General features: G+C 43.6%; 1 protein-coding gene across 1 annotated transcript; it reads left to right on the forward strand.

Annotated features, from left to right (window-relative positions):
• Positions 1–813: 813 nt before the first annotated feature.
• On the forward strand, positions 814–19,691 carry LOC142906384 (anoctamin-5-like). Its single transcript, XM_076054041.1, has 15 exons — positions 814–824; positions 856–969; positions 1,413–1,547; positions 6,192–6,297; positions 7,056–7,116; positions 8,145–8,290; positions 8,957–9,031; positions 10,325–10,550; positions 11,942–12,108; positions 13,471–13,568; positions 14,431–14,561; positions 15,530–15,735; positions 16,419–16,624; positions 17,839–17,944; positions 19,199–19,691. Exons 1-15 carry the CDS (start codon positions 814–816, stop codon positions 19,577–19,579), a joined length of 2,169 nt encoding a protein of 722 aa, XP_075910156.1. The 3' UTR covers positions 19,580–19,691.
• Positions 19,692–21,083: the final 1,392 nt, after the last annotated feature.

The raw sequence follows: 21,083 nt of genomic DNA on the forward strand, positions 1-21,083 counted from the left end.
CTGGTGGTGGTTGGAGAGGGGGAAACATTTCAGAGTGGAGTGAGTCAATAATAGCTTACCCACCCAGCCCTATGTTTCATGCATGTTATGTTTGTCATGTGTGTCATGTGTGCTCACACAGGTCCACTACATGCTGCAAAACCCCATGCCACAAGACAGCACGAACATATTAAATATCAACCAAATGATTGAAAATGGCTGCTATACTGCAGCCTATCCACTGCATGACGTAAGTTGTTGGGGGGGTAGGGGGTGGAGGGCACACTGACACCCTACGGGAGGCCCAGGTACGACACCTGAATTGCACACCTGTATAGGACGCTATAGCATAGTCTAAAGCTTACCACATACTTAACATTAGTGTCCCACAGAGATGCGCCGCATAGGTGTCCAGGTTCCCCAGCTCACTAAACACACCTCTGATTTGCATGGTTGGCTACATACGGTGCAAAAGAAGTTCAATATCCATGCATTGGAAAGGACTCCACGAGCACTCTAGAGAGCCATTCTCAAGGGTATTTGGCCGACTATTTCACGTGGGACAGAAGTCTTTGGAAGAATTAGAAGTACCCACACTTCATCCCACAACACGTGAACAACCAATAGATTAACTGTGGGTGCACCCATTTACACTGCTTGCTGGGAAGAAGCAGCGTGATTAAGAAACGTGGTCATTGTTTTAACTGTCGTTCCCATGAAATCAAATGGGCGACCTCTAACTTTGCAAGTCCAGTGCAGTGTGCAACACCATTACACCACAGCAGCACCACGGCAGAGTTTTGGGGGGGTGGAGCTGGTAATTTGTGAATGTCCATGCAGTGTTTGTGACTAACAATTGCTTTCCCCATGTCAGAGTGAGTCTGTTCATCCCACCAAAAACCCGAACACGCTGGGCGACCGCAACACGCTGCGACGGGAGTGGGCGAGAGCCGGGCGCTCTTTCAAGGAGCAGCCTCTTGACCTTGTGCGGTAAGTTCATGCCCTATCCACTGCTGGATGAAGACTTCCCCAAGCCTTCGCCATCTCTCCCAGTCTCTTGATGCAACGATCCATGTGGCTCCTGCACACATGCTGATTTCATTACTTAAATCTCTGTGGTGCACATCCTCTCAGACGCATTCCTTCTCTTGACTGCCACATCATTCTTAGTCTCGACCACAGGCCATCGTACCTCTTAGGGACGTGCCCTGTCCAGAAAGGTCCTAAGGCTGGACTTGAATGCTAGCTGGGAGTTGATAGCACAGACGGCTGGGGAAATGGAGTTCCAGAATAGCATTTGCCCATGCCTTCCCTGCTCTTCACATTTCCCTCCAGCCCATGGTCCTTGCTTACATATTCGATAGCTACACCACTGGTGCCATGTGCGGTTGGTGATGTTTGCGCTGTGTGTGCGAGTGATGTTGTCGGCACAGGTCATACTTCGGGGAGCAAGTGGGGCTCTATTTTGCATGGCTCGGCTTCTACACAAAGATGCTGATCTTCGCTGCAATCGTCGGCCTGATCTCCTTTTTCTTTGGAGTATTCAGCAATGACCGTGACATCACTAGGTACTGGCCCGACACATGCATACAGACAAATGCATACAAACACACACACACATACACTCATGTGTCAGATGTAGAACTCACACAGATCTCCTGCATAGCAATACAGACTGAACAATGAGTATCAGCAAGCACCTACTAAGGCTATACACAAGTACATATACACGTAAAGTACATATAGACATACATATACACTTATATACAATCCCATGGGATGCTGCCATGGCGTAATAGTTACATTTCTAGAATTGCAGTTTATAGATTTCCAGTGCGATCGCCTGGCATGGCAGCTGAAATAATGGCTAGGTTTCTTCAGTTATCCCACATATGCTCAGCAGTATAAACGGAGACACCGCAGTTAGATGATTGGCAGTTCAGATGTGATGGGGTAAAATGTGGGTACTCCCACCGTGTCCAAGACGTCTGGCCATCATGGACGAGTAGGCCAAATATCATCTCGAGGGGCAATCTAGAGCATTCTTTAGTGGAGGACCTTCCACCAGCAGTGGCATGAGCAAGCAATTTCAGGGCCACATCTTTAACATTTCACTATTAAAGTACATATGCACATATATACAATCTCATACAGTTTATATACATATACAGTACAAATATAGTACATTCAATATATTGTATATGGATATATGTTCCAAATGTCTCTGTTTCTAAAAGTAAATCCAAAAAATCAAGCCTAGCTACAATATTTCGGACAATCCAGGGAAAATTAAACATTGTTTTGGATTGCTCAGAAAACATGACATCGCCCATTGTGACGTCACTCACGACGACACGTATCACGTGGCATCGGGTTTCGTCACTCTTGTTCACATGAATATATTGTACATTCTTACGAATTGTAAATAATCCGAAAATCAAAAGCAAAAAATATTCAAATCCAAAATGTTTAAATGTGAAACGTATCCTTATAATACGACTTACACACATAGACTCTTTGGAGCTGCATGACGGACAGCGGGGAGCAAGTGCAGGAAATACATTGCTGTACTCTGTGTCTGGAGTCTTCGCTTCCCATATTCAACCCGTACTGACCAGTGTGGGATGACTAGAATTAAATAGCCCTCATGACCCACGAGGTGTGGGGAGGCCCTCAGCCAGAAGTCGATTGATAAAAGGGCTGTAAACACCCCTGAAAATCAATACATAGAGATGTTACACCACTGATATCAACGAAAATTATAATTAAACATCAGCAAATACCTTCTTTGGTTCTTTCGGTAAAGTCATGTAGAATGAGAATAAAATAATAAATTGATAAAATAAAATAACACAATAATATTCTCACGACGTTTCGGCCACAACACAAGCGGCCTTCATCAGGTGAAGGGACGAGACTGTCTGGTAGGACAGCGCTGGAGTGAAAGAGCCACGTTCAGATCACGGCCTTTAAGCTGTGTGAGAGGAACAAAGCACCTTGACAAAGGAATGAGCATATAATTTAGCATTGAAATGGCTGAATGATTAGCTTGTGACTGGTCACAGAAATAGCTATGTTAAAAGTTAAAGCATACACATCCGCAGAGGCACCCATTGTTAAAAGGAATTAGCATAGAATTTAGCATTGAAATAGCTGAGTGATTAGCTTGTAACTGCTCACAGAAATAGCTACGTTAAAGTCAGAGCATACACATTCACCGAGGCACTTAGTACAAATCAAACAGGAGAATTTAGCATTGAAATAACTAGGCGAATTTAGCATTGAAATAACTGAGTGATTAGCTAGTGACTGATCACAGAAATGACTATGTTGAAGTCAAGGCCTACACATCTGAGCTATTCACAGTACTATATAGTGAACCAATAAGAAAACGTGCCAGTTTGTAGGTGGGGGAGTTGATAGTAGCTGCCATCGTTGAGAACTACTCAACGATGGCAGCTATACAAAAATAAAAAGAGATCCCACCAACAGCCTGGTCACCAAAACGAACAAAATCATCTCTGATTCAACAGCATTAATTGATGAGATCAAACAGTTCTCGTTGAAACCCTCTGCTGCCAGACCACCAAGATTATATGGCCTTCCAAAGATACACAAAGAAGATACACCCCTTCGTCCCATCGTCTCTACTATCAACTCCCCCACCTACAAACTGGCACGTTTTCTTGCTGATATACTGCGACCTTTCACTGGAAAAACCACCTCTGCGGTACTAAATTCTACTCACCTGGTATCAACAATCAAAGGCATTTCCCTGTCCCCAATCGACCTGCTTGTCAGTTTTGATGTGGTGTCCTTCTTCACCAAAGTCCCGGTACCTGACACCATCGCTATCATTGAAGACCTGGTTCATCAAGGACTGCATACTGATGTACCCCCCCTGGTGAGACATTGCTTAACCAACACATACTTCACCTGGAATGGAACTTTCTACAAACAAACTGAGGGCACCCCAATGGGCTCCCCCCTATCTCCGGTTGTAGCCAACGTATTCATGGAAAAATTTGAAACTGACGCCATCCAGACTACCACTCTACGCCCGACCTTATGGAAGAGGTACGTTGATGACACCTTTGTCATCTGGCCACATGGCCAGCCTGCTCTAGACCAATTCCGCAACCACATCAATTCCATACACCCAGCAATCAGATTTACCATGGAGGTCGAAAAAGATGGCAAACTACCCTTTTTGGATGTCTTAATTAAAAGGAGACATGATGGTTCAATGAGCCACTCTGTCTACAGGAAAGCTACCCATACAGATGCTTACTTGAAACCGGATTCCCACCACCATCCATTCCAGAAGAACTCCCTCATCAAGACTCTATACCATAGAGCCCAATGCATTTCCGACCAGGAACACATTACCAGTGAACTCAAGCACGTACACCAGGCTCTCAGGGCTAATGGCTACTCCGACTACACAATCCGCAAAGCCATCACTCCAGTCATGAAGAAGGATCCTCTTGTGGAGCCACTCAAAACCATCACCTTACCCTACATTGCAGGGGTCACTAAAAAGATCTCCAAAATCCTGAATAAACACAAGATCCAGGTCCGATTCAACACAGTACATAAAATCCGTGATTTAGTTCCATCTGTAAAAGATGCTGTTCCAGACATACAATACCCGGGCGTTTACAAACTAAAGTGCCTCTGTGGTAGTAGCTACATTGGAGAAACCAAAAGACATATCTCGGACCGCATCCGCGAACATAAAGCAGACTTGAAACACGGTAGGACGAACTCCTCTGCCGTGGCAGATCACTGTTATAATTCAGTGGGCTCACATGACATTGACTTCTCCAAGACGGAGGTTCTTTGCAAACCAACCGGCTACCATGAGAGATTCGTTCATGAGGCCATTCACATATACAAGCACAGAGACAATTTCAACTGAGAAGATGGATTCTGGCTTAGTAACTACTGGAAAGATGTTTTAAACCATTTCTGTTCTTAATTAATTGTATTTTTACGATGACCTTCAGACCGCAGCTCTTTCGCCAGCATTGACTCTTAATACCTCTCACACCATGGTTAATGGTATGGTTTTACAACATGGAGTATAATAGCGCCTCGCAGCTGTCTCTCTCCCCCTCCTCTGTTCCGACCATGGACGAACTCGTCCGTCTGAACGGGGCCCGTAGCTATCCGTGGTGCTAAAGTTGAGGGTAAGAATCCACCCATTTTTTCGCCATATAGCATTGTGATATATAACGACTTATTGTTGGTAGCTTAGCTGATTGGAGAATATAGAGTTTATTGATAACATTAAGGTAATTTATATTTTAGTTTTTTATTGGTTCACTATATAGTACTGTGAATAGCTCAGATGTGTAGGCCTTGACTTCAACATAGTCATTTCTGTGACCAGTCACTAGCTAATCACTCAGTTATTTCAATGCTAAATTCACCTAGTTATTTCAATGCTAAATTCTCCTGTTTGATTTGTACTAAGTGCCTCGGTGAATGTGTATGCTCTGACTTTAACGTAGCTATTTCTGTGAGCAGTTACAAGCTAATCACTCAGCTATTTCAATGCTAAATTCTATGCTAATTCCATTGTCAAGGGGTGCCTCTGCGGATGTGTATGCTTTAACTTAGCTATTTCAATGCTAAATTCTATGCTAATTCCTTTATCAAGGGGTGCCTCTGCGGATGTGTATGCTTTAACTTTTGACATAGCTATTTCTGTGACCAGTCACAAGCTAATCATTCAGCCATTTCAATGCTAAATTATATGCTAATTCCTTTGTCAAGGCGCTTTGTTCCTCTCACACAGCTTAAAGGCCGTGATCTGAACGTGGCTCTTTCACTCCAGCGCTGTCCTACCAGACAGTCTCGTCCCTTCACCTGATGAAGGCCGCTTGTGTTGTGGCCGAAACGTCGTGAGAATATTGTTGTGTTATTTTATTTTATCAATTTATTATTTTATTCTCATTCTACGTGACTTTACCGAAAGAACCAAAGAAGATGAATCATTGCAGTCACGAAAGCTTTAAATCGAAATCAGCAAATACATTTTACTTTGGAAAATGCTTGATGTTGGAACCCATAATTTAGTCTGACTTTGTTTAAAGGGAGGGTATGACACATTCAAAGGTGGCATGACCTTTAGGCAAATTATATTTCTCATCCAAGTGTACTATGCCCATTAGTGTGTTTATGTTCGTGCGTGTCTATGTGTGCAGTGGAGAAATATGCAACAACACCATCGGAGGATCCCTGGTCATGTGTCCCCAGTGTGACCAAAAATGCACCTTTTGGAGGCTAAATGATACCTGCGAGACTGCGAAGGTATCACACAAATACACCATCGATGTTCCCTCTAAATAAGGATACTTATTGGTTTTTGGTGCTGTGCATCATTATCACAAAGCCAACTCACGTTGCTGAGATTGTATCATTAACATTAACCATGATCACTAGATTGCAGCACATCATGCTAAACACTATGCTGCCATTCGTGTGGGTGTTAAAATTTTTTATACTAATAATACACGTGTGATCATTTTTAAGGTAGTTAGTTATAGTTTTAGCAAATAGGGCATTTTAATGGACTAAGTCGATGGTTAGACAAATACATGAAAATGAATGCATCGTCACATCCCAGCGGGAGTGCAAAAGTTACTTTGTCTGAGTAAATCCGACACGATGTATTTCATGAGTATTTCTCCACGATCAATACAAGTGGACAAAGTATTTTGAAATCTGAATTTCAGTGCTAATTAGTTGACATGTCATGCCGAAATAATGATTATTCACTTTAAAGTGTCAGAAATGTATGTCCACAATCATGGAACTGCCCATTGCTTATTTTGCTCTTTCTGTCACATTTATACAGATTTGTTTGATACATGAATAGCGCTATAATATCAGACATTGTAGAGCATTGTCATCTCCACAATTTAATGGATGTTTCATGAGTGATTAATCTATTTTAACTTAAAAATCAATCGATGCATCATTACTTTCCTGCTGTTGATATTGAAAAGACGTGGATGCTAAGATTTAAGGTTTAATTGTGACTAACACCTCTGATTGTGCCGTTGCAGACTTCACACATGTATGAAAATCCGGTCACCATATTCTTCGCAGTTTTCATGGGACTTTGGGGTAAGTGATGCTAAGCATTGGCACACATTGTCCAGACACAGTGACAAGTATCAACATGTGTGCAATGATGATGAGCACATTTGGCCACATACAGTGTTAAAGAAGTTCAACATACATACGTACAACCATATACAGTACCATCATGTCTTGCAATGTTCGTATGCAGTGATCCTGACAGTCCTATTATGAACCCACTGCTCAATGAGGGCAAATTTGGACCATGACTTGCACACATTGTCCTACTCTTACGAATGATAACCGATAATCTTTAATGTCCACTGTGAAGCAGATGGTGTGTATTTTTGTGTAATTAATACACGGGCAATATTAATCAGGGCAGCCACATAATTTGAACCACGAACCTCTGCAACAAGCAACGAATGCGGTACCCCAAGGCGATTCCATGAAAAATGCAAAGTGGCCAGGTGGCTCAGAGTTCAGAGTGCTGCGTTGCCGCCGCTGAGATTCTGTGTTGAAATGAAAGTGGCCACCTGCGATTAAACCAGTTTCTCAATTATAGCAAAATGATGGTCTCAACTCAGTCACCGATATCTGCACAACAAATACAAAAAATCTATAATGTTAAAGTTGGTTCTGTACTTAATTAGGCTACATTCCAGCTCTGAGAATAAAAATGTTAGCTTGACTATCACGTAACAAACGCTCCTCTCCGTGGCAAAGCATTTGGGAAAGAGCTACCCCTACTGTGTGGACCAGAGATCACAGAGGTAGCTCTGTGACATTCACTTTTGTGTAACGTTTTGTAACACGAAGAGCAGCACTGCTCTGTTATAGATCCAAAGGAAAACTCAATCTCATGCCATGCCACTCAGTGCAAGTGGGATAAAATTGTGGCAATGTACCAAAAAAAGCCAATAAAGGTATTTATGAAAGAAAAAAAAGTACTAATGAAGTTACTTTGAACATTACATTTAACAGACTACATTAGGTAACCTTTGAACCCTTGAGCAATCGATAGTGAAATTACTTTTCTAAGTAAATCCTCCCCGTGTGGTGTGTCGCAACAGCCACGGTGTTCCTGGAATTTTGGAAGCGTCGCCAGGCATCGCTCGCGTACCGCTGGGACCTGACGGCAGCGGCGGAGGAAGGAGACCCCATCCGGCCCGAGTACCTGGCTCGCTGCACGACCACGAAATGTAACATCATCACCATGGTAATGCTTTTTGCTGTCACCACGGCGACTACCTCATTGCACACACACACCTCTGTTTTGTAATGTTGCATGTCTAACTGTTCACTGTTTTCCTAGTTTTTCTTCTAACATATTTGTTGGCCTTTGCTCAATTTTGTTTTCCTCCCAATATTATCCCGATTGTACTATCGGAATCGTTATGAAACAATGTCCATTTGGAACTCTATGTTATGGAAAGGTTTGCTCAAGCAGATGTTACATAATTACTTCTAAGATCCCTTCAAGTGAACACACACTAGAGGGTGTCCCTTTCCCATCAGCCCTGCTACAAAGAAATGTTCATGATGGTCAAACTAATCTTTTTTTATTCTGAAAGGTGAAATTTGGCCAAATTAAGAAAAGAAACAAATGTAATATTGGTGACCAGGCTGATCGGCTTACTACTTAGTTTAATTGTAGGCAGCTGCCTGGATTCAAGCCAATGAATCTCAGCGCTGCCAGCTCAACTCTCAGACATCAGAACCATCAAATCCATTCCTTTATATCATCGCATGCTTAACTAGTAGTGGGGAAAACAAATAATGGTTCATCAGTCAACCTTAACGGCTCACACTAACATTGGTCACTCCTACAGACTAATCTATATACAAATGCTTTTCCGTCTATGTCCGTGCATTGTGAGTGCAGGAGGAGGAGCCTCATATGCCTAAGAGGATACTGAGGTTCCGTTACTGCCTCTCTGGGATCATGGTGTTGTTCTGGGTGAGTCCGCCAACTCAACAGCAACATTGAACCCCTTCTCCTGATCCAGTGAGCTATGGTCAAGTCACCTGCTATGTGCCTCATCTTGGAGGCGAAGCAGGTTTTGAGCCTGGGTACTGCACGAATCGGTAACCATCATGCACAAAATGGACTGTAGGCTGCTGCAGAGCTACCTTGTGGCCAACAGAGAACTGCATTCTCATGCTTCCATCCTTTACCAACCTGTACTGGTGTGCATGGTGAAGTATGGGAAAATAACCCTGACAACCTGCACAGGTTTGGGGAGGCCACCATCCAGCAGTTGATTCATATACGGGTTATACATATATATTTTTACTTGACCCAATCCCAACCTCCACACGCTGCTCCCCCAGTCAGAATCGCTCTCAAACTATGTTGTTCCTCCTGTGTGATCCATTGAGTGATTACAAGTGGGGGTATAGATACATGCATAATCATATAACTTACAGCCCTTTGTCAATCCAATCACCTGAAATATCTACTGCTGCCCCAAGGCAATGAATACCTCATGAGCCATATCATGTTATCCACCTGCTCCTGTCAACCTCGATTTGGGTTTCTCGAGACCAGTACTCGGCCTTAAGGCCAGATGAAAAACATGTCCTCAGCTCCTTGGCCTTGAGTGTGTGGCCTCAGTCCGAGGAGGTTTCTTAGAGGTACCGACCTTGACACTGGCCTCATACTAGCGCACCCAACCTTGAGTGACCTTGACACTGATTGTGGCCTAAAAAGCTGCCGCCTTGGCCTCACCTTGGCCTTGTAGCTTTTGGTCTCAACTTCACATCTGAACCTGGCTCGAGGTCTAGCAGGGCCAGGGATAGTAATTCCTTTCATAACATTGCATCATTTTCTACATTTGACCAAGTGACGTTACCATTACACGTTCATTGTGTGTGATGTTAGCGAAACAGCTCAGGTTCTGTTTAACATGTAAGCTTTTCGCGACCAATATCATCCATAATATTTTTTTTTGGGTTAGATCGCGTAAATATATGCCATGAAACCCACCACCACCCGACACAGCCAATTAGTAAAGTTGTTCACGTAAACAGAACATGCCAATTCGTTACTAGTACAGCAAATCCACAATATCTACAATCTGAGTACAACGTTTTGCCAGTCATTTGGTTCTGCAGTAGACAAACGAACTGGCACCTCCTGAGTCACACCAGGCTAGCTTGGCACAGCTAACTCACGGCTTGGTTATACAGTGGAAAAGAGCTACAAGACTGTAAATCTCACCCACCTCTGTGTTTCTTGTGTTACTGGCAGATCCTCCTGATTCTTGCTGCAATTTTGGGTGTGGTTGTTTACCGCCTGTCCATCTTTGGCATACTCTCCTCGAGTATCCCCAATCATGTGACCAAGATCAAGGTGATCGGTGCCCTACTCACACCTGATATGGTTACCACCATCACGGCCTCCATCCTCAACATCGTAATCATATTACTACTCAACAAAGGTTACGACAAGCTGGCCCTCGTCCTCACTGATCTGGGTAGGTGTCATCACCATCACGGTTTGCATATGTTTATTTTATTATACGCCACCAGAGAACACATGTAAATTTGAAGATTGGATAAATGTTGTGCATGGTAAATATTGTCGCTGTAAAATGTCATCATGATTTTAACCTTGCACCATGAGGCCATGAATAGCAGCATCAGTGCATCATCCAATCACTTGTTCAACTACTGCCTGTTTTTGTCAGAACTCTGTTAAATTTTTCCTCCAGTTTCATTCCGATTGGGCTATCAGAATCGTGTCTTGAGATGAAGTATCCAATGGGATCTCTTGTAGACCAGTGCAACCCTTAATGTCATGAAATGGCCCTTGAAGTGAGCTACCTCTGAGACCCTTCATTCAAGTGAACTCTGGTTCACACATTAGAGGGAAGCACTTTTCAATCCACACTGCTACGGAATATAATGTTAATCTCGTAACAGTCAAATTGCTCATTCTCACAACTAAAATTTCACCAAATTAAGTGATGAACCAAATGGTGTATGTTACAGATGTAATGCCATCATTAGTAATAGTCCTGAAGCCATTAATTTACTGCACTTGAGAACACATGTTACCAGAGGTTGCTGCCTGGATTTAAACCCAGGATCTCAATGGTGCCAACTTAGCGCTCTGATTTCACCTCTCGATCCATTGAATCACTGAATGTAATTGTGGGCTGACCCTCACTGCTGCATTGCTACCTTCTAGCCAGCAAACAGCTCTCTGCTTGTGTTGGTCATGTTGCCCGCTACTGAGCCCTTTATTAGTAATTTATCCTGCTGAAGCCTGCACCCCCTCTGAAAGGTGACCCATGATAATTAGCGCTGTCCTCCAGACAGTCTCGTCCCTTCACCTGATGAAGGCCGCTTGTGTTGTGGCCGAAGTGTCGTGAGAATATTATTGTGTTATTTTATTTTATCAATTTATTATTTTATTCTCATTCTACGTGACTTTACCGAAAGAACCAAAGAAAATGAATCCTTGCAGTCATGAAAGCTTTAAATCGAAATTTAATACACCTTAAAGATATTTGAAAATCAAGTGCACTGGCTTTCAGACATCATACGGACAGTGTAAATGGCTTAATTGCAAATGGAGACTGAAGGACACTCCACAGGGTGAATGTGGTGAACAACACCTGGTAAACAACTTGTCCACTGTCACTCATTCCCCAGCAACATCTTTGAAATTCACTTTTGATCTTCAAATTCATTTTAATGGATATCAAAGCACGTCACATTGTGAAATGTTGCTATTCCTCAATGCGGCATCATTATCAGTGGCTTTTCGTAGCCTGTGTGCCAGAAACTATGTAAGTAACATCAAAACCGATTGCCCTGTTTGATGTCTGTGTCCCTGTGTGCCTTTGTATCATACCCACAGAGATGCCCAAGACGCAAGGAGAATATGAGTATCGGCTGACGTTCAAGAAATTCTTATTTCAGTTCGTCAACTTCTACTCGGCGTCTTTCTACATTGCATTTTTCAAAGGGAAATTCATCGGCTTCCCCGGAAGCTACACTTACTTTGGAAAATGGAGAATCGAGGAGGTGTGTAGATCTGAGGGGTTGGCCCTGTCTTTTCTATGCTGTTTGTACAACATTTTTATGTTTTACTTTTGTAGTTGATATTTTTCCCAACAATTGTCTTCACACCGTGCTGTTGGTGAAATGTCGAAATAAGGACTCTTTCTTTTGGAACTCTAAAATGCCTCATTGTCTTCACACCTGGTCACCAGCTCTAGCATTAACACAGTCTCCGGAGTAAAAAAGTTTTCGAAACCAGACTTGAGAGAGCACGAGGTCACCACGAGCAGAACACGTGTTAGACTGATGCAATTGGTAACCCAGTTAACTTGAGGGTGTTAGTTTATCACATACTTTGCAAGTACTACCCTTGTGGTCTCTCATTGGACATTTTCAATTATATACCGTATTTATCAAACGCCATTTATTTAAAATTATATATTTGATCATCCTTAAAAATGTACAGTATTTCAGACCCCCTCAAGGATATATTTAGCCACTACCTATGACTCACTGTGGCGCAGTGGAGCACGTTGTGTTAGAGAACGGCCCCGTAATATATCAAGAACCAATTCTGGAGTAAGGAATTAAGCAGCATTGCGTTGTGCACACGTTAAATCAATGTCATTAAGACAGTGTTAATGACACGTAGTTTAACATTTACATAATTGCCATTCAGAGTCACCCTGAGTATTTGCAGTCTATGCTCGGAAGAAAGTCCATTGCCCAAAATGTGCCCCTGTTGCTCATGTTTCTGTTTGAAGGCAGACTTGTTGACACATGAGATGATTATTATGAGTATATTTGGTGTTATATTAAGGTGCCTACTTCTTCTGCTGCAGATTTGCAGAAAATCGTCACGAGGGCGATTCATTGATTGATATCCTCTCAAAAACAATACACATAAAGGATAAAGAATAGAGCTTATTATTTAAGTGCCTCTGTGTTTTCTACCAACTTAATTTCATGTTTTACGATTATTATATTTACTAGACGATGCTCTGGAATTAAACTCACCTGATACTAAACACCAACTGCAGTATGCATGTTGTGTGTTGAACTTATTTTGCACCGTACACAGTCTGCATCGGATGTGTGGGGGAAGGACAACAAACAAAACATTATCAGATGCGCCACCATTTTCTTTATTTAAAATACATGAGGGGGAGGGGGAAAGTGTTTCTTATAATCTGGAGAATATTGATATTCTTAATCACTGTCCCCTCTAACATATGGAGCCGTCACTTTTGCAGTGTGCAATTGACTGAAGAGAAGAATGTGAGAGGATCATTAGAAATGATGTGTGGTATCCATATATGTATTACCCAATATTTCATATCTTCAGTGTTTAACCTGAATCTATTCTCCACCCCATCCCCCCTCCAGTGTCCCCCAAACGGCTGTCTCTTTGAACTGACTTCTCAACTCACTGTCATCATGGTAGTGAAGCAGATGGTTGGCAATTTTCAGGAGGTCATCATCCCGTAAGTATCGCATGAACACATGAAAGCTGTGAAGTCTGATTACGGCGTTTCCTCGTGTAACGCGGTAGATGCGTTCCTGAAAATTTCCGCCTGAAGTAAAAAACGCGCAAAGCAAGGAATTACTGAGTTATCACATTTTCACAGTACATTCAACCTGCAGTCATTCCAAAGTGGGATAAACAACTCAGGCTAGGCTGCCGTGTTACTGTATCATTCGGCATCCTGTATCAAACTGCTCAGCCGCGCAACTCAAGACAGTCGTTCATCGTCGACTGCTCAGGAAAGCATTATAATGGCCGCGTTCGGCGTTTTAACAGTGTGCATTCAACATTATAATGGACACGTTCCACGTTGTGTGAAAAGTTTTCCCAAATATAAGAACCATGTTACAATGCAAATGTGTTGTGTGAAAACGCATTCAGCGAAAAGTCGGGTCGACAGCTTGTTAGCAGTGTGCACTGGTTAAGCAGTGAACACCAGTCAAGTGGACAAAGTTCACCTCGTTAGTATCATGCGATATTCCGATCAGACGCTTCGTACATAGTTTCATAATATTAGACAAGCAACTCCCATGACTGAAAGAGTGTAGTGGATTGACAACGGGCTAAATGAAAAACAGCTACTACTTAGGTTTTAGCAGTTGTTTTGTACAGCTCTCTGACATGTTTTGTGTCATACCGCATATTGTTTGGCATGTCTTGACGTTTCGCTCCACGTGCTTGGGATATTCACATGATACAACCTGAAAACGCAGTGGAAAGCTATGAAATAGCAAACCTAGTGTTGATGAACAAATGGATATGCACGTGTGTAAGGGTGTCTCTGTGTCTGCACATGCGTACCTCCCTCCACAATTCCCCAGATGGTTCAGCAATTGGTGGGCCCAGCGTCGGGCCAAGCTAAGGCCTGAGGCTGTCTACACGCGCTGGGAGCAAGACATGGACCTACAGCCCCAGAGCCCACTTGGACTCTTTGATGAATACCTCGAGATGGGTACAATGAGCTCAGAGGATCACACTATGGAGTCAACGCGTTTTACTTTATTATAAAAAAACACACAATTGGGTATCATTTGACTATATAGGCATGTGTGTACGGCCCCTGTGTATCTGTCGGACATTGTTGTGGGAGGGAAATTACCCACACTTCGGGTTGTTGAAGGCAGGGAGCACAGATGTAAGAGCTTAGATGTACAATACAACAATGTAATTTGCTGCACTGTCCTATGCTGCTCACAACCCCACAATAACTATTGCATGGTCACCCATCCAACCAATTTTCAGGCTCAGCTCTCCTTAACTTCTGGGATCTGATTAAATCTGACGCATACTGGGTGATTTGGCCATAGGCACCAATCTATGGATATACTGTAACACAATTGTCTTTGAGCATGCGTGTATGTGCATATGTACGGAGTTAAGTTTTAGAAACAATAGGAGCACATATTTGCTCCTCTTGTCTGCTAACCAATGCAGCTACATTGGTCAGCTTGGGTTGACGTTTCTCCCCCTTACTATTTATTTAAAACTCTTGTGCATCATGTCCACTGTGGTTAACTGCTGTGATTTGTTGGCATTTTAGCCACAGTGCATATGCCTAAAAATGTGTGGTACGGTTAATGGAGTCCTCAATACAGGATGTGATCTAGTTATTATAGCCACCTAGTGGTGGAAAATGGTGCAAAAGAAACCCAGGTGAACCAGAGCTGAGCATTAAAGATGGTAGTGGCTGGTCGCATCTCAGTGGCCAATGTAATGGACACGATAATTTGTGAACAAATGATACGAAAATGTGATCATATTTTGGGGTCTCCTTTGACTAAAACACATTCAATGCATTGAAAACATGTTTTGTTTGCTTAAAGTAATCACAACATAACAGCATTAAGAGTGTGTGTCTATATCCTGTTTCACTCATTATCCTATCCTTGCCCCCCTACCCATTCTCAAAATATACCCCAGTTATCCAATTCGGGTTTGTCACTCTCTTCGTGGCATCATTTCCACTTGCGCCATTGCTCGCACTGCTGAACAACATCATCGAAGTGCGGGTCGACGCGTGGAAGCTCGTAACAAAGATGAGGAGGCCTGTGGTTTCGCGAGCAAGAGGAATTGGAGCCTGGGCCGACATTCTGAGTATCATTGCCACCCTCTCTGTAATCACCAATGTAAGTCGCCAGATTGTCCGCTCGCTTTCTCGCTCAACATAACATGTCATGTTAGCCGTGTGGGTTCTTTTTACCATACTTCACCATTCTGGTCATGGCAGGTTTGAGAAGAGGTGTAGTGGGGGACCAGGAGCGGTTCGGGTATCACTTGTCACTGATGTTAGTCGTAGCTGGAAGTCAATTGCATGTGTGCTGAATTCAAAGTGCAGTGCACGAATCACTGCACCACCGCTCCTATCCACTCTCTCCCAAAATCGCAAAAGGTAAAGCCTTGCAATTGCTTGCTCATGTCACTGCTGGCAGAAGGGCCTCAACTAAAGGTAGCTCTAGAGAACCCCTCTACACGGTATTTGGCCTACTCTTCCATGATGACCAGACATGTTGTAAGTTGTGGAATTACCTGCGCTAAAACAGTGATGAACCCATTTATATTGCTAATTGGACAGAGGTGGGGGAGATTTAAGAAAATGATCCATTGCTTCAACTGTTGTGTCAGGAGACTGAACTGACGACTGCCAGATTGCAAGTCCTTATATGGTAACCATTTCACTCTGGCAGCAACCCCCCAAATTGTATTTGTGAAAATTAATGTAATTGCCAAGGTAAGATGTTCAGAAGCCTTGGTCAAATCATTGCATGCTAAGTGACCGCTATCGCTGTGCCTCCGTATGCTAATTCCACAGTCATGCATCTTGGCGTTCACAACGGACATCATCCCACGCCTGGTGTATTATTATGGATACTCAGCAGAGTATGGCACAGGTTCGCCTACAATGCATGGGTACACGGAGGACAGCTTTTCAATTTTCAAGATCAGCGACTTCAAGGAGCAAAATTATCCCAACATCCTGCCAGCCTGGTTTGATCCGGCAATCCACACAACCTGCAGGTTTGTGCCATTCAGTGTCATGCCCAGCTATCGGGGGTGCCGTCCCTGCAAATGTGATGCACTGATGTCTGGGTGTGTTGTCCAGGTAGATGCGACATCCTTCTGGGTGTGGCGTCCTCCTGGCTCCGCCCCTTCCTGATTAGGCTCGTTCTCTTCCTCTTTTCACTCCGTGACTTTCCTTTTAAGACCCACACTTCCCCTAGGCCCCACCTCTGTTTATGCCCTGCCCCTTACCGTGGACACAGGGTTTGGCTTAGTTGGGTAGTAAGGGGTTGTGGTAGGGTTGGGGGAAGAGTGTGCGTGGTGGGCAGGGACAGTAAAGGGGGTGGGGGGGGGGGAATTGGAGGGGGCGAGCAGTGGGTACGGGTGGGATGGCTTCACAACCAAAGTCCCACTTAGAGAAATATAATAATAGATTGATATAAATTCTAGCTCATTGTTACCTTGCTAAAGAGTAATGTTATTTATTTATCTATCGATCCACGACTGCTTAATTGAGTCTCAAGATCCCTTTGCAGGCAGACCGTGCATTGGGATTCCAGTTTAAGGTGGTTTTATGCATGTGGGATGCAATAAGAGGTCCTGGAGAACCCATGATATTGAAATGAAGCTTAAAGGTTCACACAGACATGAAACCACTTGGTCTACAGCCATCTTCTGGTCACCTCAGCACAGATAGTTAAGAAATTGATGCGATCTACCAACCCTTTTCTCTAACGTTTTTGAATTGCTGGCATACACAACTATAATCAATATAACCATATTGATCGATATTTAATATAACCTTACTTGACTATGATCAAATCACCACGAATACAGCTGATCTTAGATTCCGGAAGTCAAGCCGGCTTGAGCCTTGTTCATGCTTAGATTGATGATCACCATGCACAATGCAGGTGCAGTAGGCGACTGTGGAGCTAGGTTGTCAGCAGTGGGTAGTTCAGCAAAATTAAAAGTTGTGCTATATTGCTCTCCCATTATCTGTACTCCCTGCCTTCACCAACCTGGCATGGACCAGCGTGAACCATTGTCAAAAGAGCCCCCACAAGCTGCACGTTGTGGGAAGGCCCTCTTTCAGAAGCGGAATTTTTTTAAGGGCTGTGAACGCATTTACCGTTTGTGCACAACCATACTTGTTCAATTTAGCGCCAACTCTACTTTCTAGGCACTTTGCTCAATATAGTCCATGCGTGCTTGTGGTTGTACGTGTGTAGGTATCCAGGTTATCGCTACCCGCCGGATCATCCCCAAGCCTACTCCGTCACCAAGCAGTACTGGCAAGTACTGACGGCAAAGCTGGCCTTCGTCATTGCCATGCAGGTACACATCAACATGCACACACAGACACACACACATTCATAAACCCATTGAAAGATAAAGGTACAGCCCTCCAATTACTTGCTCATGTCACTGATGGCAAAAGCGCTCCTGCTATAGGGAGCTCAAGAGAGACCCTTAAGATGTATTTTTACTGCTCTTCCACACTGGTCAGACGTCTTGGGAAGATGTGGGAGTTCCCACACTGGACAGAACCAAACTCAGCCGACCAATTGACTGGATGTATTCCATTTACACTGCTAGGTGGATAGAGGCAGTGGAATGTAAAAAAAAACTTTCACCATTGTTTACACTCCCACGACCAAAGATCAATTCACACCCGTGACCTCTGGATTGCAAGTCTAGTGTGCAAAGCCTTACACTACTGCACCATCGTATAGACTCATCTGTGAGCAGTTGTTAAGGTCAGCAGAGCAAACCGTGATCATTGTCAATGGGTCATTACAGATAATGCCAGTAATGCTATTACACCTCACAATTGCACAGTATTTCTGAGATCACAAATAATAGTGGTAATACAATACTTTCATCATGCAGCAGACGATTCATGTTGTTGATGCAATTTGTCACACGTAAGCATGTGTGCTTGTGGGAAGGGGAGCGGCTGCGTTGTTGTTTGTGAACTGCGCTACCAATCCTGTGTGACCGGAGTACTATTTCTGGCCACAGCCAACAACAGTGGAAAATATTAGAACCAGTGTTGAGCTTCCTTTAAGTTGATTCTGTCTTAAAATTAGTACTTGATGAAGTGTGTGAAAATCATCACTGGCGAGATAAACGTGCACACCACCCCCACAGGCACTGTGCGAACCTTCATAGATGCACTTGTCTCAGTCTGTGAAAGGCTACACAGGGAATCTTTGTAGTGGTGACATGGCCGAGTGTAAGTGTTTGCTGATTGTTGCGGTAATTTGCGGCTGCCCAGGTGAATACGGTGGGTGCATTAACTGCACATCATAAATGTTGCCTGCTGCATAGTGAACGTAAAAAATCCATTAAGTAATTCAAAAAAAGTGCCTCGGTATAATTTGCCAAATGTTCAAAAATTACTCAAATGACTTAATTTAATTTGGGAAAAACGACGTAACAATATAATATCCCTAGGCTGCAGGTCCCCGGAATAGTTGACCTGAGATGTAAAGCACTTTGAGATGCTGCCATATTATATTTAGTAAGCACCCTTTACATGCAAATCCTGAAACTGAAAATCCTTTACCTGTGTGTGGACGTATGCAGCACGTGGTGTTACTCACGAAGGCCTGCATTGCATACATCATCCCGGACACGCCATCCCATGTGCGCGCCTGCATGCGCCGCGAGCGCTTCGTCGTACAGACGATTCTGCAGCAGGCAGAGCTGGGCCGTCTCCGTAACACCCTCCTCACCGATGCCCCCAGCTCACCGCCATCGCCTCAATTCCACGTTGAGGATGAGCAGGCAGAGATGGGCCTGCTTCGCTGCTCACTGCATAAGGAGTCTCCTGGCGTATTGCACCCACCCCAGCGGTGCCACATGGAGAATGAGCAGGCAGAGAAGACTGGTGACGACTCACTGCTGAAGGGATCCGAGGAGGAATCAAGCAGCGAGGATTCGTCAACTGTCTTCTACAGCATATAAATCTACTCAGACTTTTAAAGGAGGCTGCTATCCTAACGCTGTTTGCTTGTGGACAAGGACATTGCAGTCGAGGACTATCTGTATATATATTAATAAATAGTTTATGATTTAACATGTCTCAATCATCTCATGTCTTTTCATACGAATCACGATGTGAATGAGGAAAACTAGAAATTATTGTTATTTTGTAAATATTTTTTTATTTTGGTTTAACACGTAGGCTTTCGGGCCCAATATCATCCATAGAGGTGTTTTTTGGGTTAGATCGCGTACATATATAAACGTGTCGTTAAAACCCGCCACCACTCGATACAGCCAACTAGTAAGGGTTGTCACGGAAACAGAACAAGCCAATTCGTCACTGGTACTTTGGAGAGCCAAGCCACAACATTTATAATCGGAGTACGACGTTTTGCCAGTAATTACAACTAGCTTCATCAGGCGACAGCCAGATTTGTGACACTCTCGCGCAAAGTGGGGGGGGGGGGGGGGAGATTACCGAGTCAACGTACATTATGCATGTGCATAATGAGAGCATTTTGATCTTGTCCTTCCTGTCTATTGTGTATTAAAATAGCCGTACCAATGGTAATCCCTATTGAAGTATGGTACCCTTTATAGGCATGCATTTAAATAATGTATTATTTGTTGGCACCCGTGTTCAGCAGTAGCAGAGCACACGTGCCAACAAGGACACTCAGTTGATTTTAATGTTGAAGTTCTGTGCAAAACTAGCTACTGCTGGCCAAGAATAATTCGAGAATCTATCGAAATTGAAAGAAATATTTACCGTTCGGATAGCTACCGCCTTTGTGCTGTGTGGAAGCGACCCATCAAATAGTACATTAGATGAAACTCCGAGTACCCACGCAGGAGGTATAGTGGTAAAGCAGTGGAGGAAAAAAAAGCAAATTTTAAAATTTGCCCTTGTTGAATGATAGAGTCGAGACACACAGCAAGCGAGATTAAGAAAGCGCATCGGAAGAAATAACGGAGGTGAGAGAGAGAAACAATTGCCTCCTGGAGAAGGAAAGGCATTCCTACCGAGGGAGACAAGTTGACAAAGATTTTGATAATGGGAACCGGTGGCGTGGCTCGATCTTCCCTAGGTGCGCAACACGCTACCGAAAGAAAACAAAATCCTATTCAAAGGCTAAATAAGCTCCATTTTTTGTATAAGAGCCGGATAAACAATAACCCCATCCATAGACTGAGGAAGAAAGGGAAGAGCCTGAACAAAGGGGAGGAGATTACGACGGAGATGAGTTGGAGGTGGAGAGAAGGGGAGAGGGGAGGCCGTAAAGGCGGCTGCACATTCAAGGAAAGCGGCGTAGAAAGAGTTGAACGGGGACATGGAGACAACAGACAAAGGGTGGAGAAAGAGGAAGGGAGGATCTTTCAGTGCTCCCTACAGGAAACCCACAAAACTGAATTTCCTAAACTCGTGTCGCCTCCGTGACAGCAGCACCACCAACGCCACAGACTCACGCTCCCCTAATCGATA

The sequence above is a fragment of the Petromyzon marinus genome, chromosome 64 (genome assembly GCF_048934315.1).
Source record: "Petromyzon marinus isolate PM22_M1 ecotype Great Lakes invasive population chromosome 64, UKy_Petmar_22M1.pri1.0, whole genome shotgun sequence".
Lineage (NCBI taxonomy): Eukaryota > Metazoa > Chordata > Hyperoartia > Petromyzontiformes > Petromyzontidae > Petromyzon > Petromyzon marinus.

What these genes read in the sequence shown, in the direction of transcription:
- LOC142906384 (XM_076054041.1), top strand. An exon ending in AATGACCGTGACATCACTAG is followed by an intron (nt 1,548 to 6,191) that starts GTACTGGCCCGA and finishes CTATGTGTGCAG; the next exon opens with TGGAGAAATATGCAACAACA. An exon ending in GCAATCCACACAACCTGCAG is followed by an intron (nt 16,625 to 17,838) that starts GTTTGTGCCATT and finishes GTACGTGTGTAG; the next exon opens with GTATCCAGGTTATCGCTACC.